The sequence below is a fragment of the Fonsecaea pedrosoi genome (assembly GCF_000835455.1).
Source record: "Fonsecaea pedrosoi CBS 271.37 unplaced genomic scaffold supercont1.8, whole genome shotgun sequence".
NCBI lineage: Eukaryota > Fungi > Ascomycota > Eurotiomycetes > Chaetothyriales > Herpotrichiellaceae > Fonsecaea > Fonsecaea pedrosoi.
In genome coordinates, this window is record NW_013550608.1 from 458,161 (window position 1) to 479,391 (window position 21,231).

The 21,231-nt window shown below is 52.3% G+C and overlaps 6 protein-coding genes across 6 annotated transcripts; all 6 read right to left on the reverse strand.

The window, feature by feature from the left end:
* Positions 1 to 291: 291 nt before the first annotated feature.
* Positions 292 to 2,234, reverse strand: Z517_11473 (uncharacterized protein; the record flags this gene model as incomplete). Its single annotated transcript, XM_013423057.1, has 3 exons — positions 292 to 738; positions 771 to 1,088; positions 1,380 to 2,234. The coding sequence occupies 3 exons, from the start codon at positions 2,232 to 2,234 to the stop codon at positions 292 to 294; spliced, it is 1,620 nt and encodes a 539-aa protein (XP_013278511.1).
* Positions 2,235 to 3,615: 1,381 nt separating this feature from the next.
* On the reverse strand, positions 3,616 to 6,813 carry Z517_11474 (uncharacterized protein; the record flags this gene model as incomplete). The annotated part of the gene is made up of 4 exons (XM_013423058.1): positions 3,616 to 4,610; positions 4,659 to 6,266; positions 6,328 to 6,667; positions 6,727 to 6,813. 4 exons carry the CDS (start codon positions 6,811 to 6,813, stop codon positions 3,616 to 3,618), a joined length of 3,030 nt encoding a protein of 1,009 aa, XP_013278512.1.
* A 519-nt stretch (positions 6,814 to 7,332) lies between these two features.
* On the reverse strand, positions 7,333 to 8,281 carry Z517_11475 (uncharacterized protein; the record flags this gene model as incomplete). The annotated part of the gene is made up of 3 exons (XM_013423059.1): positions 7,333 to 7,673; positions 7,774 to 7,817; positions 7,923 to 8,281. 3 exons carry the CDS (start codon positions 8,279 to 8,281, stop codon positions 7,333 to 7,335), a joined length of 744 nt encoding a protein of 247 aa, XP_013278513.1.
* A 1,358-nt stretch (positions 8,282 to 9,639) lies between these two features.
* On the reverse strand, positions 9,640 to 10,263 carry Z517_11476 (uncharacterized protein; the record flags this gene model as incomplete). Its single annotated transcript, XM_013423060.1, has 2 exons — positions 9,640 to 10,035; positions 10,120 to 10,263. The coding sequence occupies 2 exons, from the start codon at positions 10,261 to 10,263 to the stop codon at positions 9,640 to 9,642; spliced, it is 540 nt and encodes a 179-aa protein (XP_013278514.1).
* Positions 10,264 to 11,487: 1,224 nt separating this feature from the next.
* Z517_11477 (uncharacterized protein) lies at positions 11,488 to 13,259 on the reverse strand (the record flags this gene model as incomplete). The annotated part of the gene is made up of 5 exons (XM_013423061.1): positions 11,488 to 11,682; positions 11,751 to 12,242; positions 12,301 to 12,811; positions 12,871 to 12,971; positions 13,032 to 13,259. The coding sequence occupies 5 exons, from the start codon at positions 13,257 to 13,259 to the stop codon at positions 11,488 to 11,490; spliced, it is 1,527 nt and encodes a 508-aa protein (XP_013278515.1).
* A 650-nt stretch (positions 13,260 to 13,909) lies between these two features.
* Z517_11478 (1,3-beta-glucan synthase component FKS1) lies at positions 13,910 to 19,801 on the reverse strand (the record flags this gene model as incomplete). The annotated part of the gene is made up of 3 exons (XM_013423062.1): positions 13,910 to 14,261; positions 14,314 to 19,593; positions 19,647 to 19,801. 3 exons carry the CDS (start codon positions 19,799 to 19,801, stop codon positions 13,910 to 13,912), a joined length of 5,787 nt encoding a protein of 1,928 aa, XP_013278516.1.
* Positions 19,802 to 21,231: the final 1,430 nt, after the last annotated feature.

A 21,231-nucleotide genomic window follows, 5' to 3' on the forward strand; every position in this document is an offset into this window, starting at 1 on the left:
ACACGAGGATTTGTAGCCATACAGCGAAGTCTCACCTTCTTGTAGTGTCGGCATGCACATCCTCTCATCCACCTTCCATCCATCTCATCTGACGGATCTCAAGCCGATGGGCTGAGACGTCGACTTCCACAACGGCCAACTCTTCAGGAAGGGAAGGGTGAGCATGAGACGAGCCGTCGCAACGAAGCGCGACATCGACGAGGCGAAGATAGCCAAGAAGCCCAAGAATCGACATCGCGTCCCGACCATGACATCGTAATGAGATTCTTCCACAGATCGATACCTTTTGTGTCAGCATTTTTCGATGACTCTTCCGAGAAAGACATCCCCCGTTGGCTTCAGGTCGTTTGTTGGAGAGGGCCAGCAGTCTTCGTCCAGGTCGTAGTTGAACACCTCCCACGTGGAGATGGAACAGAGGACACAGCCGATACCGAAAAGGCCGATGTGCAGCGCCTGCTCCTCCTCTACCTCGGGGCGAACATCCTGCGCCATCTCAGTCGGCGAGAACAGGATACTCTGGGTAAAGTCGCAGATCTTTGGTAACCCGTGGTGCATTGAGCACATTGTGTCCGTCTTGATATCCAGTACAGCGACATTCCGGGAATCGATATGGCGCGGAGTGTCGGCTAGGTGCCTCATCATTTCGTGGCACGTCTCGCGGGTTGGTTTCGGGTTGTCGTTGATAAAGTCGGTCAGGTCGCCGTCACTGGCACGCTCGAGCTTGATCGATCCGTCACTCTGGTCGTACCCGTGGTATTCTGCCAGTCCACGGTGTGCGCGCCCAGGTGTTCGTAGATCCGCCGCTCAGTGTCGACAAGCTCACGAAACGCGTCGAAGCATGCGTCGTACCCAAACCCCTTTGGTCGCTTGATGACAAAATTGCCGTCGTCAGTCGCAAAGACGTGGGCGGAAAGGAAAACCCGCGAGACAAGGAATTTGGTTCCCGGTGGTGGAAGAACATAAATCATTTCAGAGTCGACAGATTCCAATTCGAAAGGGACCCAGTCAAGCCAGTGTATGAGCGAGAATCCTGCGAGAATCCTAGTCCAGGTTGTCCCCAAAAAAGGGGGTTCCGGGGGGTGTAACCCCTGATATTACGTGAACAGAACACGTCGGCGCCTGGCACATTACATGGTTTAACGTACGGTATTCGGTTGACTTGGGCAGGCATTGCTTGCACCAGCTTGTAGCGATTAGATTACAATACCCGGGATATTTAGCACTTACCATATCTGGTAATGAAACCATATGTTAGGTGATCTGATATGACATTAGTAAAGCGCTAGAATGGCACTAGGCGTGTATCTACAGCTCCTAGTAGAGCCAAATGAAGCCGACCCCCTCCGTATTTCAACTTACTCTCACTGACTCTCACTCACACCCATCGGTATCCACGCAACCTTCACACTCCCCTTTTGTGTCACAATCCCTTCCTGGACAGGGACAGACACAGCCGCCGTATCCACCACCTCTCCCTCGGCCTCCCAGGGCACCACAAAGACACACCGTTCCTCGGCCTCGCCCGTGCCGTCGTCTCTGACCACCTCTCGAACACCGCCCTCCCAGTCCTTACGCACGCGGTCCCACACCTGCTTGACATCGCCGTCCCGCGTGCGCAGGTGTTCTTCGATGCGCTGCTCGTAACGTTGGATCTCGGCCTGGAGCTTGGTCTGCTCCTTTTTATCGTCGTCGTCATGAGCATCTGCAGCAGCAGGAGCAGCAGCAGGAGCAGCAGCAGCAGCAGCAGCCAGACCCGACCTCAATTCGACGAGCCTTAACCTCGCCTCCCGCACCGCGCCGTCGCAGAGCTCTCGGATCCAGGATTCATGCTGCGCGGCCAGCGCGAGCGTGCAGTCGAGACAGTGCGTTGGCGTGGTCAGGAATTGCCGCACTTCTACGACACTCCTGCTGCGGTCCGTGTCCGCCGCGGTGCCACCCAACCCTGAAGCATCTGGGGTATCTGTCGCGACGACATTCTCGACGACCTCGGTCCTCAGCACGGCCGGCAACCGGGCCGGTCGGGGCGTCGGGGGAGTGGTGTGTGGGCACTGCGGGAAATGGAGATGCGTGTGAGGCGGGATCGGGCTCGTCAGGGAGGATGTTCGAGCACGAGCCCGGTTCGCTTGATGATGAGGGTTGACACCACTTGAGGGCGATGGTGGATGAGGAGGAGGATGGGGATGAGATTTTGGGTTGCTGCCGCGCGAAGACAGCGTGCGTGCCAGTTTCTTCATCTTGCCAGTACGCAGATTCTCTTGTCTCGGTTCTTTTCACACCACACCACCTACTCGGGCTTTTTTTCTCTCGCGAGGATGACTTGCCTTGCCTTGCTTTCACTTGATTTGAGACTTGACACTCGGACTCGGACTTGGACTTCACTTGGACTCGACCGGTCTCAGACCGGAAAGGACTTGCTAGGTAGGTATGATTGATGGCTCTCGATCCCCGATTCCACGACTTCGAGATCTTTAGGAATCTTCCATCGATAATCCTCGCCCAAAATTCCGATGTAGGCGCGAGGGCCAAGCAAAGCGATTGTTGAAACGAACAAAGACACCGACGAACGACGGGAACAAACAATGAAAAATTCCAAGCAGGGCAGATCCTTGCGACCGTTTGACAATGGAACATGCTACCAACACATCACCGCCCGTCCTCCAGTATGTCGTATATCGTACATCGTCACTCCTCCGTACCCACGGGCGGACAGACCATCATGGGATCCTAGCCCTCGAGATACCATTGGTCCCTAAACCCCCTACCCGTGCACAGACACACAAAACGAAAAAAAGAAACAGAACAATGACAAGACCTTCTCGGTTCTTTGTTCTCGAGTATGGGTCGAGTGACTGCCTGGTTTTCCGGATGCGGCTGTCGTGGTGACGTCGGAAACCGTAAAGGCAAAGAAGACAATGGGACTGGGCGGTGGCACCTACTGCGACTTATTCGCCGTTTGCGGCGGCGGCGGCGGCGGAGGCAGCGTCATTGTCATTGTCAGGCACTGTCGTTGTTGAAGGGTGGAGGGTGAAGAGCGACTCAATCACTCCTCTGACATTTGTGTAGATGGGGAGAAAGGCACTCTGGCGCAAAGGGGATGTGGGTAATAACTCGATTTCCCGGGGCTTTATCCTGTATGCAGTTCTCCTCTCCCTGGAATTCAAAGGCGGAAATGGATCCAGAAACAAAATGAGACATGGTCAGCCAACCAGCCAGCCGGCTAGATAGATAGATAGAAAGCCTTCTTCTGACCCGGTGAGTATCCAGATGCTGAGTAGCTAGCTCCCCCAGCACTGTCGACAGAAAACCGTGACGATGTGTGAGAAAACTCCACAAGATTGCCATTATAGATACTCCCTCCGGCAAGGGAAAGGCTCTGGGACACCCGTGAAGCTGGAGTTGAAGTCGTATATCTATATTGTCCACTTGTGCACTGAGGCCAGCGCCAAAGATGCCCAGTGCGTTAGTTGGCCATTGCAACCTATATTCTTTTCCCATTCATTAGCACAGCAAGCCTCGTGATAGCGCATACCTTGCCACGCACATGCTCGGCTTCCAGGAGGTGTAGCTGGCGTGCAAGTCATAAAACTCCTCGCTCAAACTCCATCAGCACATCTTTTAGAACCCTAGCTTCGATCCAATAAACCCCAGCGCCGCCGCTCTCTTCTGCTTCGCTACAAACTTGTCCACACCGTCGCTCCACGAACTGCTGGATTCCGCTGCTCGATCGAGACTGTCGCCCGCCAATCCCAGATTCTCTGTTCTCTCTTGTAGCTGCCGCTGCATGTACGCCCAATACGTCTCCTGAGAATGGTCAGGCTTGGGCGCCCGTCCTGTTCGCGCGGCTTCCCTTTGTCGTTGAAACTCGGCTTCCTGCGCAGCCCGCATTTCCGCCATCATTCGCTTAGAAGGTGGTCGGTCGGGCCCTCCAATGAGGATGTCCATATCTGAAGGAGTGATGTATTGGGTACCCGCGATCCATTGTAGGTTGCTGATCGTAGGTCGAGGAGGAACCATTTTGGTGCCGTCGTAGAGACGATCGGTGCTAGGTGGGAGGGACGTACCACAGCCAAAGACGTTAACCATGGCTAGTTCGCTAGGACCTGCCCAACCCAGGATATCGCCTGTGGGAGACACGATCGCGTCCCCGAAACGCTTCGTGTCAAGGAGATGATTGACGCGGATGCTCGCAATTTCTTTCAGTGCAGGGATTGAGAATGCCCGGGCGGCGCCATCGCCAAATAACCCGACAATTGCATAGCCACGATCTTCGTAGCGGGCTACTGTGGCCGAATCACACAGGTAGTGGTCGAAAGTCTTGGAGGCTCCCTTTGCAGATGCTGGACGGAAGATGTGGGCGGATGAAGCTGTGACTGCCACAAGGACGCCATCGACTTTCCGACCAGACTGCAAACCGCCCATTGCATATCCAGTTGCAGCTGCAGGGGCACCTGTGTGGGTATCGATGGGGCACAATGAGATGACCCGGTCCTCTGATATTTGGGCCACACCTGTCGACTGTGCCGAATACCGTCCGGACTGAGATGGGAGAATTTTGAACGTGGCGACACGACCTCGAGATGTTCCAACAAATAGAGCGAGTGAGGAATAATCTATTCACATGTTAACACCGCGGGGGTCCAGGGATGGAAAACACGTACCATCACCATCAAGGGTCAAGATACCAAATTCCATCGAAGTGGCATATTCTGTCGATTGAGTGGCTGGAGTAGCTCGTCGTATACTACCTCTCCGATGTTTACCACCGACCATCTCATTGAGAAGAGCTGTGTGGATGATAGCCGGACCACGTAGATCAACAATGGTCACCCCACCTCCAGCATAACCAGCTGCCACAAAGCCAACATCGGAATGTCGTAGAGCGGTGACGGGGCCTTGTTGGTCATTCGTCATGGTCAGAGGGAGGAGACCTTCCTTCAAGCCTGGGTCAGCTCGTCTGCTGATATCCTGCATTTTGCCAGGTCCTTCGTTCGAGCCAGGATCAGATGGAGGCTGACCAAAGAATTGATTGCGGTTCAGTCGAAAAACAACGAGTTCCCCAGTTTTCAGCCCTACCGAAAGCTCTCCCGTTGCACCAGACATGCCCATCTGGGACACGTCCAGATTATCCCACCGGCCCAGGGCTTTTCCTAAATCGACTTGGAGGACGCCAGGATTTTCAATGACATCGCCATGTCCGGCATCCCATATGCGAATGGTCCCGTCCGCGTGAGCGGCTTGGACGATATTTCTGTTTTCATGTCTCTTAAGAGGCTTGATACCCTCAGCGCCACCGATCAGAAACTGCGGACCATGTTGGCGAACTTCACGCATGCCGAGCCACCTAGTTCGATCGACGAATGCGAGTGCTGTCTTGGTCACAAATGGATGCACGAAAGATAACGAGACGTGCAATTGGTTGCTGGGTGTGATGGGATGTCCAGAGGGGAAGCTCAATGTGATCACTTCACCAGACGAGAGAACAGTCATGACTGCTATCGGATCATGAGAGCCTGCAAAGTGTGGGGACGAGCGAGGAATAAGGGTAAACGTGTTGATCGCGGCATTAGGTGGTGTAGGCAGCACATGTGTGCGTTTCGGACGGCGGAAATGGTTCGCGAGGAAATCCCACGTCGAGGTTTGATAGTTTGGTGTCGGACCGAGTTCGAGGAATGTCAGGCCTCTCGTGGGATTGGCTGTCGGTGCGCCGCCTGCTACAAGCAAGCCAGTGTCGTCCGGATTTGCCTTGGAACACCATGCAATATGAAAGTACGGCTCCTTCACTGTACCAAAGCCCGGGCTTACCGGCGTGAGAGGGCTCCTAGGTACATCTCTTGGCTTTCCAGCGCCAGGCACGTTGACATCTGTATCCTCAATTGTCCTTGCGTGGATGACTCTGCCATCTCGAGGGTCCCAGAACACCAGACTCGAGTCGTCGTGGGCCGTCAACACAAAGGTGCCAGTTGGGTGCCAGAGAGCATGTGTCAACCGCGGATGCCGTACAGAGTTGGCGTTTGAAGGATCTCCATCCCCGCCTCGAGCGCCTGGTGGGAGTTCGTAGTGGAAGAACTTGATCGCTTTGTTCTGCTTAAAAGAGTAGATGACGGCGCCCTCGGAGTAACCGATAAGCAATGTTCCTATGTCCTTGGGATGGAACTGCATCGATACAATGGGTAGAATCCGTGCTCGGGGGTTCCGCTCACGCCACAGGTTGGGGATCTTGAATGCCGTCTGGTGCTCGCGGTCCAAATCAAATGCCACAATTTCCCCTGCCAAAGGATGTCAGCAAAATTTCCCCCATCCCAGTCTATCGTATCTTATTGGGCCCACCATTTTGCAACCCAGAGAAACAGTAGTCGAGACTGGGATCCGAGAGGATGGCAACGACCTGGCCGGGAGGGGAATAATTTGCCAGCAGATGCCTGGTGTCGAGGCTGAAGACGCTGACATCGTTCTTGCTGTCGAGCACAAGGATTTTGTCGGCGCAAAATTGGATGGTTCGGATGGATGAAGGTCGAGGAGGGGTGAAAGTCACACAGACTCGCTTCTGGCCAAAGACATAGACGACCCCAGGGCCGAATTGAGATTCATTGGTACCGACTGCGAGGAGAGACTGAACAGGGTCATAGGCGAGCACGGAGATCTGAGAATTGATGCCATAGCGGGCAAACTTGAGACAGTTGTCAGTCTTCTCCGAATAACTGCAGATCTCGGAAGGAGCGAGCGTACATCGTCTAGCATAAAAGATTCTGGTGAAACACCGGTAGAGAGGTCATTCTGGATGCCGGCCTGCTTGCCGCGAAGGAAATGCGCCATGGTGACTGAGGACGCAGAATCCTCCGCATGACAGGGAGGAGGTCCCGCACTCTATCCGACGAGGTACAAGAGTCAACTGTCAAGGCCTGGTTTCAGTAAGACGGAGCAGTGGCAGCAAGACAAGACAAGCCTGCGGCTGCGATGGATTGAGGGTCGGGCGGGACGCCAAGTGGCAGCGGAAACGCGTCGGAGGCTCTAGGCGGTTGGCGATGATCTCATACCCCGTGACCAGCACATACTCAGCCTCGTCTCTTCTCTCCTCAGCCTTGCGGTCCACCAGTGTACATATACCTAGTACTTTTGGGAGAAATTGAACCAATGCTTTTCTTGTCATTGAGCTCGTACAAGCTATGTGTTACGCCAATTCTGAAGCGAGTAAGGGAGAGTGGTACATTCGCCTCTTGCGAAAGACGAAATCAAGAAAAAGAAATATACACAATATCCAACCGCGCTATGCAAATGGCAAATGTCCCGGTCTCAAGTATCTATTAAGCCATCCACGTCTCAACCTCCGGCCTCTCAAGCCGCCCATTTGCTGCTGTAAGTGGCAGAAACACTGTTGGTGCTATAGGTGCCGGTATAGCTTCCAGTGTAGCTGGTCGTCTTATAGGCGCTCGTGCTGGACGCCGCGGGTGGGCTAGGCGGGTTTCCGACAGGCTCAATCAAGACGAACAGACCCGAGAGGCAGACTGGTCCCACAGTGTCGCGCATAACAAGTGTTGTGTCGATAGATTGGATGATTCCGGGGAGGACGGTGCCAGGAGGTGGGCAGGGGAAGCTGGGGACGAGGGTGAGCAGTTTGCCCGGGATCACTTTCTGGACCCCGACATTTTGGATGTTTCCGAGGGTGTTGAACGTCACTATTGTACACAACTTGTCAGAATTTTGTCATCGGAGGTCGTCAAGAGTCAACTTGGGCGATATGCGTGATGACTCGCAACGGGGAAGGAGTATACGTACAGCCAGAGCTCGGAAGTTCGTTCTGCAGTTGAGAGAAGTTCAAGCTACATTTTGGTTTAACCGTCAGTCATGTCCCATAGAATAGGTAGGCTAGATAGAGCTGACAATGTGGGAGAAGGGACAAGGCAAGAGGTTGAATATTCACGTACTTTCCGCCACCACTGAAGATGGTCTGGGAGAGATCACCATAGATCTGATCGGGGCTGGGAACTGCCAAGTTCAAGGAGCAGTTGGCACCGGCGGCGAAATCGGGGATTGTGAATTGAGAAGCAGTGGCCAGATCGTAGGCGGTCTCGACGTAGAGATCTTGCGACCTCAGGAAGGCTTGGTCTGCCTTGACTTGTGAGACCGTCTGAATGTCTTCGGCAAAGAGAACGAATTGGTCATCAGCAGGGATGAATGGGCAGTTTTTCGAGGCATAAGGCGGGTAGCTTCCCCCGGAGCCCCAGCTCCCCTTTGCAGCAGCGACGCTGGAGAAAACCGCGGTGGCAACGACTGAGGTCCTCATGGTGCTCAATGAAGAAAATAACTGAATGCGAGGAAATCTTGTACAAAGTCTTGAAAACAAAATTAGACCTAATGAAAGTCGTAAGGAAACTGGTAAGTCAAGTGAGTGGGTTGAGAGACGGTTGATGGCATTGTCCAAGGGTTGCGACCAATTCAAAGACTTTATAGACACTGGTTTCTAGACTGGCAGCGCTGTCAGATCTTTCTTTGGATATCGAGAGCACCGACACGGACCGTCGCTATGGGTGATGCTCCAGGTTCCAGGCCTTGCAGTCTGTCTCCAGAAAAGGATGGCTTTTCGTCATTGGCTTTGACGCGGCTCTGGGCATGCATGGGCGCAGAGGAGTCTGAGCCAGACTGACCCCTCTCCTCTATGTTGGGAACCGGATATAGTTCGAGCACCACCTCCTGCGGGTGTCCACTGTTCATTCCCTTTTTTGGTACTGGTCCCTCCCAGGAAGGGCGCCTGATGTCGGGATAAACAACAACGACAAGTCCGACATGTGTTGAATAGCCCCAAAGATCTTGGCTGGCTGCTCCGACCAAACCGTTGCTGTCTTTTGTACGCACCATCAAAGATAGCAACGTCTTGGGAAGTGTCAACGACAAGATCTAGCACTGTGATGCTCGCCTCTCGAGGCAAGTCAAGCGACTCCAGGAATTGAATGATCGCATCCAACAGAGGCGAGAGGATCCCCAGCCGACCACTGTGTATATTTGATCCCTCACTAGCCAAAGCCGGATCTGATGTAAGGAGGATCCCGGATTAGGCGAAGAAATACGGGGAAGGGAAGCGGAGGTGGCACATTGTTGGATATTAATACCAGCAAATTCCAGTCTGGTGTGGGTTAGATCGGATTAGGGAAACACAACGTGCAGCATTGAGCGGAACGAAGAGAAGGACATGATGAGAAGGATGAAAAGGAGCTGCTTATTGACTTCAGGCCTGACGAGCAGCAGAACGCAGTCATCTCACAAATTCTCATCTCTCGCCGCTTTAGCAGCCTTGCCTCCCTCCCTTTCTGACGCAGCCTCGTCCACGTCCTTCGCGGCCGCATCTGACATCGACTCCCCTTGGATCTAAAACACAACTGCAGGTAAGCTCTGTCAGCTTCCACGCTTTTTGATTTCTTCTTGGCTCTCTGTTCTCGACTTGGGGGGGACACCACCACCCTCCTCGTTTGACAGGGTATGACCTTGCCGGAGAGAAGGGCATTGTCGGGAAACAAGAAGGCAGAAATGCTCTCTCCATTGACCCTCGGTGCATAGTGAGTGGTAATTACCGGCCTGCTAAATCAAGTCCATTTTTCGTCCCCTACTCCATGTCCCTCTGACAAATGTCTGGACTCAAGACACATTTCACAGCTTCAAGACTCCCCTCGCCATAAGGATCTGCACCGCCGGCATTGAATCACTCATGATCTCTGTCCTTTTCAACACGATCCCGTCATGCGGCGCTCCCTGCTGCTTGGCATAGACGAAATGAAAGCCACCCGGAATCTTGACATCCCATTCCCTTCCCTGCAGGTCCTTGACCTTTTTTTCCTGCGCCGTTGGTGACCCTTGACAGTTGGCGAACAAGTATGCTTGGCCTATCATCTCCCAACCCTCGTCCGTGTCGAAGCAGACCAGGAAATAGGGCTCATGGAATTCCTGGGAGAACGGTGCGTACATGCCCTTGGCTTCGCTAAAAGCCTGTGCGTTACCGGTGTGTACTGAGCCGTCGGGTTTGACGAGAGTGGCATCTGCAGAAGTCTGTGGACCTTCAGGTCAGCGACTGAGAAGCGAAAGAGCCGCACCAAGATTGTACGAGACACTCATAAAGCATGAGAACCTCACCCAATCGCATTCCTCCTGGCTCCAATTGCCGCGCTTGTTGAAGTTGATAGTGTAGTCCTCCATCCACTTCATTGCAGGATGCTTGCGAGTTTCATCGTCCCAGGTTCCAACATGGACAAAAGCATCTCTGGTTGGGTAAGACATGGTGACCACAAAGGCGATGAGAATCTTCTTTGGCAGCCAAATGGGTAAGGAAGAAAGTATGCTATGGGCTTTCAGCAGCTGGAGTTTGCTACCCAGGAGGAGAGCATGACCGAGCAACAAGAGTGACACGAGTCGGGCATATGTAGTCGACGCCATCCAACACGAGCTCAAATGCAAGTCTATTCAGCTCGACCGGTCTGTCAAGAGCTGGACTCAGCCGCTCCACCAACAGTCCGGGCATTTGGAGCATGTGAGCACCGGACAGGGCGTCGTTCGAAGCCCATTCGACTGCTGGATGACAGGAACAGGATTGGCAGACATGTGGCAAGCAGAGCAGCAGACCTCCCCGCGTTGCTGGAAGCTGCTGAAGGTCGAAGGGAAAGTGTTCGTAAGCGAGGCTCTCCAAGAGGACGACCAGACACCGCCACACCCCGCAATTGAGCGTCATACTAACCATCTTTCGCAGGTGTTCTGAGAGTCTAAGATCCGGAATATGCGGAGACGTTGGAATTTTCTTCAGCTCGCGGAACCGTTGATGCCACATGCTGTTTCTCTGTTGTGCGGCTGGGGCGGGAGGAGAGTGACAGACATAGGTCCGGAAGAGCTCGTATCCGGGCGAGGATGGAGAGTAGAAAGAGAGAGGAGTAGAAACACAGATCAAGCCTCAATCAATCATTCCACATGAATGGACTGCTGTAGGATCAAGACTCAGAAGAAAGAGTGCAAGTGTATATACTTTCCATCCAGGAGATACGTACCTATACAATTCGGTTCATTTTCCGCTCCTCCTACGCTACGACACTGTGGTTCGCAGGGAGTTTCTAGTTCATGTCAGTGCCTTGATCAATCCACGATCGATAGAAGGTTCCTGATCTTGCCTGCCATCCATCATGCTCCAGTTTTGGGCATTACCAACTTATCGCTTGGGTCCTATACCAGGCGATAGCAATACCAACTGAGAGCAGCAACCACAAGAAAAGGATAGCAAAATGGCCGATCAATCGTCATTATTGATTGGATGCTCTGTATGTGAATCTCTCATGCTCTGGCCCAGATAAAGGCGGCTGCTCGAAGGAAAAACCCGCCCTAGGCCGCTCATTATTCTTCTGCTATTACAAAAATCTAAATGCTGTTCCGCTGTATCCCGGACAAAGCAGAACTAAAACTTGTATTGTACAAATGTCGAGGACCGGAGACTTGCGGTTGACAAGAAGCAAGACGGTTTCACCGTTTCCGTGTAAGGATTTTCGTAATTGCGTGCCGAATCGTGATGCCTGCCTTCTCGATCTCTTTCTTGGTTAAGCCGATGGTTATGCAAACCCTGAGAGCAGGTGACGGCGTAAAAATATCGGTCTTGGTGCCTGAGGGTCCGGCGGGGAGTGACTTGGCACGGGTGATGAGAACGTTCTGCGCGAGGCACTATGTCGAATAAGTTAGTTGTGAGACCAGGATCGACAGGAGAGAGAAAGGACTTCTGTCTGGCTCACCTCGTCCACAATGTCCTGCAGTAATTGTTGTTGGTCCTCGAACGTCAACCTCCGTGATGAAACCACCTCAGGCTTCAGCACCAGCAACATGATTGGATTCTCTGGGGCACTTGTACAGTACATCCAATCACTTCGCGGGTCAAGCTGCTGCCACATGGCCTTAATATTCTCTTTCAATTGGGAAAACAAGTCCGGCTGGGTCTGCAACATCATCAAGGTCTCGCTTGCCGTGACAGCGGACATGGCTGGCAGCGCTGCAGAGAAGGTATACGAGGCCGCAGATAATCGCTGGTGCTCGACAACTTCATCCGATCCAGCGCAGAAACCTCCTGCGGCTGACAAAGGACCTGCCATTGAGCCGACAATCATGTCCACCTCTGCTGCGTCAACGTGCTGGTGTTCTGTCACGCCTCGACCGGTTCGACCCAAGACGCCAAACGACCATGTCTCGTCAAGGATCAGTCGGAACTTGTACTTGAGCTTCAACTCAATCTGCACAACCTCAGTCAGGACGCTCAATCTCCCTGCGATCGATCAGGGGGAAACTCACAATTTTGGGTAAATCAACCATATCACCAACATTCTCGAACAGTCCCTCAGTAATGATAAACCGTCTTGTCAGCGGCTTTTTGGCTTGTTCCTTCGTAACCTTGGCCAGCACCCTCTGTAGATCCTCCATATCGTTGTGTTCATACCATCTGACCGCACTTCTGGAAATCTGTATACCCTTTCGAATGGCATAATTCACGGCTTTGTCGGCAACAATTATGTCCCCTCTCTTGGAAAAGGCCGGAATGACACTGGAAATTGTGGAAAACGCTTGAGCATAGATGATGCATGCCGTAGTACCGAGGAAGGCCGCAATGTCCGCCTCGATCTTCATGTGGACGTCCTGGGTACCGTAGAAACCGGGCGGGCCGCAGGGCCCGACTCCATAAGTACGCAGTGTCTGAATAGCCCGCTCTTTGAGGTTTTCGTTTGAGATAAAATTGTAGAAGTTGTAAGAGGCTAGGTTGATCACTGTTCGGCCGTTATTCAGTTTGGTTCGGGGGCCACTGGGTCTGTCGCGTCATATTCAGTACATTTTGTATGTAGCAGTAATCTTCAAAGCTGGACTTACCCGACGATGACAGGGTGCCTTTCCAATTCTGCATCCTCGAAGGGTGTGGTCTTCCCGACCAGAGGCTCTGGCGTCCACTCATCAACCAAATCGTCGATTTCCTGGTTTCGCAGTCAGCCCTTCAACGCTCGCTATCCCCATTGCCCAAACAATGTGCCCACCTCATCAGACAACTTCACATAATTCTGCTTGGTCGAATACTTTGGAGCTAGCAAATATCGAATTGCGAACAGCACCAGGAAGAGCTCGACGGCAGACCGGATTGGGTCGTTCTGGTAACTGGACTTCACGTAGCGAAGGAAGATGGCGGACCCAGGGATTTTCTGGAATTGTTCGGCGGCATTGTTGGCCAGGTTGGTGACATATTCTTGAGCGTCATGAGAGTCCATCTTGTGAGGCCAGAAAGGAGGTGTCAATAACCTCCCCAAAAACGGGGTTAGAAACAGGAATGAGGCGATCACGGCGGGTTCTCGAGTCGGGAGCCTGGGAGGATTTAACTATGCCACGGTCACTCGGGATCCTGCGAAAGCGAAAAGGGCTCAATGCGGCAAGTCACGTGGCAGAGCCAGGAACCTGCTCGCCTGGATTCAGGGGCAGATCAAATTTCCGGTCCTCGCTGCTGACCAACAAATCTACAACTACTCGGTACAAGAAATCAAGTCCTCGTGCCTCGTACCGCGAGTACCGGCTCGCCTGAAACCCAAAGAGTCTGTCCCAAGTCCATTTCAATTGTATGCAGTTCTCATTTGACTGTCATGTACAGTACAATATCTCGTAAGGAAATAAAAGCTCAACCAGACGCCCCCCTTCACCACCAATATTTGCTAGGTTCGAAAGACCAGCTGAAGAAAGCTCCCCCCTTTGCAAAGGCTGCTTGTCTATGCCATTTCAATCATTAAGTGGTTCGGATCAATGGCCGACAAGAGAATCTCAAACTCATTAGAGGGCCGTGTTGTCTAATTTGTTCTCCTCCTCCCTCTCCGCACGCACCAATTTATACACGCCAATCGTTTGCGCAAAACTTAGGCCATGACTGTTTTTACCAGCGGATAAATCGTCCGCCACCGCCTCCGAAGCTGAAGGGGTCATTGGAGTTGGCCGAGGTGGTGGCAGCCGCTGTTGCAGCCGCAGTTCCAGCATCCTGACCAAAGTTGACGAGAGCCGAACCGGTAACGCCAGTCGTTGTGTCGTTGTTGTTCTGTCCGGTAGGTTGAACGAGGTCGAGAGGAATGGTCGGTAGTCCAGTGATGTATTTCCGGACAATGATAGGCCCAATGATGAGCACAAGGAAAATAATGAGCATAATGAAATACAAAATGGCGTAGCGAATGACACGTCTCTTCCTGAGACGAGATTGTTTAATCGAGTAGATGGGGGGTCTGATCTGACGGCTGTAGAAAGGATTAGTATTGCGTTGAGAAAAGGGGAAAGGAAGTGACATACCTAGGTCGAAGCCAGAAGAGCATGACCGAGTGGAATTTGTCGATGTAGGGAACACAGAGAGCCGGCAACATGATGAACATGATGATGTGCCCAAGGATAAAGTCTGCGGCGAAAAATCCAAGCTCGGTGATCTTGCAAAGGTATTCTCGTGCAGGCTGGGACATCGAGTGCCAACCCATCGAGTACCATTTACCAGTCCACCAGGCAATGTTGGAGGTGTCGTGCTTGAATTCTCTCGTCAAGCAGAGCGCGATGATCAACTTGAAGACAAATCGTTGTAGAGCCACCACAGCGATCATGCCCAAGAGTGCCTTGGCGAAAACCCATCCCTCTAGGAAGAACATGACCTCCCAGAACGCAAAGAGCATAATGACGGCGACACCATGCGCGATGGCCGCGAGGACCGAACCAAATTTCTTGCAGCACATGCTCAAGACAGGACCCATGCAGCAAGCCATGCCAAAGAGACCAGCCAGCACACCGGCGTTGATGGCAATGGGAGCAAAGGCTACAATCGCTACTCTTACTAAAGAGTTTGTGGGTGGCTTGACATCAGTTGTTACGCCGGTCTGAGCGTTGATGAAGAGGTAAGGGATCAGCGTAAAGCAGACAAGCACCAGGGGACCGACAACCTCGCTGAAGAAGACACTGGTGAAGCTAGCCCGAGGGACGTCCCCAGAGAGCTTCTCGGACGGAACACCCAGAGCCTTGCGCTTGTAACCGGTGAGACGAGTACGCGACAGTCGACAGAAAGCGATCCAAGATGAGGCATGCGACCGCGAGTTGCCCCGAGACAGCCACCTCAGGTAGTCTCTGTAGTCGATGAAGAAGTCGTTCCAGGCGAACTGATGAGGGTTGAAGATGAAGGGGGAAATGCAAAGCCCCAGTAGCGAAACCCAGAACCACAAGAGCCAGGCACCCCAGACAGTGATTGTACCGAACAGCAACATCATCAATGAGCGAGCTCCCAGGTAGATGGACGGACCAGCGAAACGAGAGTAGAGAACTCCGAACGGGATGCGTGCTGTCGCAAAGCCACGGCCAGTACCAATGTATCGTGCACCTCCAAATGAGAGATCCTGTTGAATGGAGCTGGCATAGATCTGGCACACAAACACCTCGAAGATAGGCGAGGCAGATGCAAAGTGCTTAGCCAAACGAGTAGCAGCGCGCCAAAATCCACGCTCTGTCAACTCCTGAACAACCAGGGGTACGAAGGAGATGAAGAAGACAATGAAGATGGAGACAACGCAACGCTCGACCCATTCCATAATAGGCGTCAGGTTTGTGCATCCGGTAGGCTTGAGAGGATCTGTCGGCGGAACATTTCGGTTGTAGAAACAGACGATAGTCTCGTGTCTCAAGGCGCCAAGGTTGATGAGCACAATCATGAAGAGCTGCACAGACAACATGATGAACATGTTGTTGATGTGGAAACCAGGGTGCGCATAGTAGAAAGACAGGAAGCGATCCAGCGGCAGCTGAGTACCCAGATAATAGTACTCTCGAGACAACATCTGTTCACCCATACCAGTCCCGATCTTGGTCGTGAAGTTGAGAATGGAACCAAAACCAAGATCACGACCCTTGCCACACTGGTAGTATTCACAATGCTTGATGCGTCCACCACGGATGAGAGCATTCATTCCAGCATAGATATCTTCGTTCAGGTGCAGACCCTTTTGAGCCTTCGAGACACCACCTCGAGTTGTCATGAAGATACCGTTGAGGAAATCAGGATGACCATAATGAAGCTTGCCGCCGATTTGAGCCAAAGTACGAGCGAAGAGAGTACCGAAGGTTTGTTCTTTGCCAGCAGCCACGTCACCAAGCACACCAATATTCTCAGAGAAAATGTATTCGCGAGCACCGAGAATAGCCACTGGGGTAGTCTTGGTTGGCGGCAAGCCAGGAGTGTATGGCGAGACATTATCAGTCGTCATCTCCTCGAACTCGGCCAAGACGCTTCGGATTTTCAAGCACTCTTCCAAGTAGTTGTCTTGGTTGGCGTCGATCAGCTGAATGTATTCGCCACGGTAGAAGATAATTGCATGATTCTGGTTGTCGGACTTGCCGTCTCCGAGAATGGGGTTGCCAGAGAGCTGGACTCTGAACTTGGGTCGACGCATACCGTTCTCAAGGAGTTCTGAATGGCCATCAATCAGGGCCGAGTACAAGCGAGGTTCTTCTCCTTCATTCTGCGGCGGTTCTTCGTCCAGGTATGCGATCTGAAGGTCTGGATAAGCTCGGAGCAAGAATTCGGTGTTTTCACGCTCTTCCTTCTTAAACTTGGCGTAGCGCTGCATGGAAACCACAATCTTGAATTTTCGTCTGGCCATGCGTTCAAGTTCACGCTCAAGCTTGTCAGAGTTGCCACCGAACATCTGTACCACTTCTGGATTCTCCACGCGATACAAGAGTTTGATGGCTCGGCTGTAGTTCATGAAACCCGAAATTGTACGGTACAAGGTTTGAGAACGGAGGGACGCCCAGATTCGAGTCCGCAAAGTATATTCTGGCGCAGCGGACTTGAAACCAATGCAGTAGAACGGAAGATCATCGATCTTGCTCTTTGCCGTATCTTTCTCGGATTTTTCATAGTCGCCGTTGAACTGAGATGTCTCGTCCGCAAGAATCTTAGTGTCTTTGACAAAGCAATCCCACTCATGAGGATGGAGCTGTTTCAGGTATTCAAGAAGCGTAACCCGAGAATAAGGCTCATCTTCACGGATAATCTCTCGCAGCGACAAAAGAATCTTTTCACCATAGTGAGGGATAAGGACGGTGAAAGTCGGCATATTGTCAACTGGAAGAGGTTCGGGAATAGGTGTCGACAGTGACTGAGCGAAGAATGAGATACGACGCTCCGCTTCACTCTGTGATGGGAAAAATTCTGTCTTGAACGAGTGATCTTCCTGAGAGACAAAGAACGTTGGAGCCCGAAGTGTGCGCTTGCCTTCCTGCTCCGAAGGTACTTGGTGGTAGAGCAGTTTCTGAACGTGGTCGATAGCCAAGAGATGTTCTCTGTACATGGAGATAACGATGGCATTCCACACTTGCGAGATGAGAACCTTCGGCTTGTACTTGATTTCCATGTCTGTCGTAGCCAGGACCTTGGAGTAAATTCGCTTCGGCAAGCGAGAGAAAATGTTTCGCCATGGTGTCCAAATAGATACACCCAAGTAGAACGACCGAGCGACCGAGAAGACGCAGTTCCAGATGATATACCACAGATAGGTATCTAAGAAGAACAGAATCAAATCAGTGAAGAACATGATTCCGAGCAAGATCTTCGGTTGATACTTGCAGAGGTAGTCTTTCAGAATCTTGTCTCCTTGGCAATGCTGGATTTTGGTGTAGGATAGAATCTTGATCGGGTCTCGGAATGACAGCGTGAGGAAGAAATACGACTCGGCCAATTTGGCAGCGAAAACCATGATCCACAGGCCGAAAGACATCCACATGTCGTTACCCTTAAGACGAGGGTACGAGGCAGTGAAAGTTTGGCTGGCGACATAGCGACGACTGTTCCCGGTCAGGTAGCTCCCAAACAACCCGCCCAGAGGCATGATTGAGAAGAAGAAGAATGTGGCCAGAGCGACAAGGAACTGCACCACGCCCAAAATCAGAGACACCTTTGACGTTTGCGAGAAGCCAAAGATGTAGACACTGGGCGCAATGTTCAAGATGAAGACACCGATCAAGAACAGGAGTCGCTTGGTCAAATGCTGAGCACCTGCCCATTTCCGAGGGACGTACGACCATTCGATCAAAGTAGCCAAGATGTTGATCAAAGTCGCGATCGTCCCGCCTAGAGCGACGGCAGACCACTGAGCAGCAGCGTGTGGCTTGTTGTTCAGTTGTTGCTGATAATTCTTAGTGTACAGCGTCGGAGAGTTGAAAGCCGTGTAGAACCAGAAGGTCGTGAGATGGATCACCCAGATGCGGTTGAAGTTGACAATCAAGTGGAACCAGGATCGAGTCTCCTTGTATGTCTTGAAGAAAACCTTCTTCCAGTTTACCTCGCCCAATTTCAGATATCTCTCCGCAGGCGGAAGATCAACAATGCGCGATTTATCGTTCATTACGATCCTCTCAATACCTTCAGGATACCAGAAGAGCTGGTTGATATCATCGTATCCAATAACCTTGTTGTGGTCCTTTTCCCGACGAACGTACTTGCCGTCGATAATTTCGTAGGCCTGGTCGCGGATATAGCTGTAGAGAGGAGTGATAACATTGTTCAGGTAAGTGAACTCCTCAACTGCTTCGACACGAGCCTGACATGCGGGAGAGTGCAGGTAGTCGTCTGCACACTTGAATATGAAGCAGAGTGCCTCAGGCATGAAACGCACTTGGTTGGCTTCGCCCCAACAAAGCAGGTACAGGGCGATCTGTCGGGCACGGTCATGCTGCGACATCTTGTTCATGCGCGTCTTCCAGCGGTACTCGGCGGCCTCCAAGGAGTTGTCACCCTCGAGAGCTTCCAACGTAGCTTCTTCATTTTGTGGGTTCTCCTTTGCCTTTTTCGCAGCGGCCTTTCTTGCCTTTCTCGTTCGGCGGTTTGCCTTTCCGAGCTTCATGTTGGCGAAACCTACAGCATCATCAAGGTCCAGATGAGCAGCAAAATACCACCGGCGGTAATTTGCATTGTCACCTCCAATATAATCTGCATGGAGGGACAACAAGGCCTGGTTGGGTGTCATGCGCGAAGCTCGTGAATCCAACAAGGTCATCATGTGGTCGTACATGTTGCGCATGCTGTCACGTTGGAAGCCGAACTTTGAAGTCAAATCCAAAAATATGTCTTCAACCTCCTCTTTCGAAAGGGGGATCTGGGCATCGGAGGTCCAGGCTGGATAAGGCTCGCGAGAACGTTGGCCGGCAGGCAAAGCATTGTTGTAATCCATCCCATAGATTGGAGTCGAGGCACCGGATGACCTGTTACCACCATATGAAAGTTGAGAAGACGAAGGTCGGTATCCACGTCCACCCTGGCCATCATAGCCGCTGATGTAGCGCTCATCCCCACGGCCATAGTAGTCCATTTCAGCTGCGCGGCCAACGTCTGATCGCATGGTAAAGTCACTAAACGTTTCCGAGTCTTCTTCAGACTCATGACCGCGGCGTCTTGGGCGTTGTCCTTGGTTGTAGTGCTGGCCAGCAGCTCCCTGATCATAGTATTGGCCGTCATAGTAGTCGTCCTGATAGCCTTGGTGACCTTCGTAGTAACCGCCGTCGTTGTGGTAAGGATTTGATGCATCGGCATTATAGTAGCCCCTGCTGCGTGTCAGTCCACTGATGAATAAGTTCAAGACGCGTGTGTTCCTTACGATTCATCATAGTAGCCCTCGCCTCCGTGTTGCTGGTGGCCACCATAGTCATATTGATCATGGTAGCCATGTTGGTCCTCCTGGTAATAGGCGTCGTTGCCATGATGTTGGCCGTAGCCATCATCATAGTCGCCCTGGTGAGGATGACCTGACATCTTGAATATGGTTTCTGATACACGACTGAAGTCAGCATGTGGCAGCCAAAGCCCGTGATTCCAATGTTTGCACGGTAAATCCGCAGGATAAAATCTTGTTCCACCTACTTCAGAGATGTCCCATGAAAAATGTCCCAAAGTGCAATATGCGTCACACGCGAAAACGTCGATTCCACGTATTGTGCGGTGTGTAATATTAGGCGTGGTATGAGTAAAAGCAGTCAACGTGACAGGGGGTACGCGGCGCAGGGGAATGATGGAATTCCTCCAGAAGCTCCCTGTCTAACTGCCACTGTCTATTTTCTGGGAAATCCCAGCAAGACAGTCCTTGGAGGAAAGCTGGCTCAAAAAGTTGTCAAGATCGCAGGTAAAAGGTAAAGGGAGCGGATGTTGGTGAATTGGGCGGAAGTTGTTGTTGAAGCGAACGAAGGGGGAGGTGCGGTTGCTCAGCCAATGTGCCGCTGCAGAAGGCGCGTTGCTGATAGGCGTCGCCCTTATTTACGGACCCCGAGCTGACAATTGCCCTTTCCCAAGGCCAAGACGAGCAAGTCCTCGTTGACCTTACCTTCTGCTCGCAGCGATAGAAGCGAGTGAAGGATGATCACGAGGAAGAAAACGACAGTACGAAAGAAGATTGTCGACGAAGGACCAAGGTGCGAGGCTGGTGAGTTTGAATAATGGGAAAAAAGGACGACAAAGGGAGCTGAGCAGTGTACCCGTAGAACCAGGGACGGAGCAGGATTGGACAAGAGCTGGCAAGACTGGAGTCTTCTCAGGACATGCTTGTTTCGGGCTTAGGATTAAGGGGGGCCGACTGCTGGTGCATGAGGTGCGCAGCCTAGAGCCCAGAGACTAGAGGGGACCTGGCTACAGTGGGTGGCCCAGTGGCTCTTGGGATTTGTCGGCGGATGGTTCGGTGGATGTTGCCTCCAAACTTGTGATTTCGGGCCGGCAGGGGCGCATGGGGGGCTTTAACCCAACAAGCAGCAAACGGCTGAGAGCAAATGAGGCTTAACTGTTACTCAGGCACACCCCCCGACAAGGGTGGCAGGGATCAACAAACAAGGGGGGGAAAGGTGGGCTGGGCGCTAGGCGCTAGGCAATGGACATTGAGCATTATTGGGCAAATATGAACCAGGCCCATGAGGAACGCCACACCCACCACCACCTTTTTTGATTCTTTGTTTTGTCACCTCTTTTGCTGCTTTTTGGCGGCGTCCTCGGCCATGGCACATAACACTAGCCGTTGGTGAAGGAAATGCCTCGAGTTTTCCTGGCCGCGTCCTTGTCATTCGTTCCTCGGTCGATGAATTGCGACACATCAAGAGCGTCATCTCTAAGCCTGTACCCACTTGACCTACATCGCTTATTGCGCTACGGACACGCTTCCCGCCTCGCTGCAGCTCGACTACTATCTCTGGCACACCAAC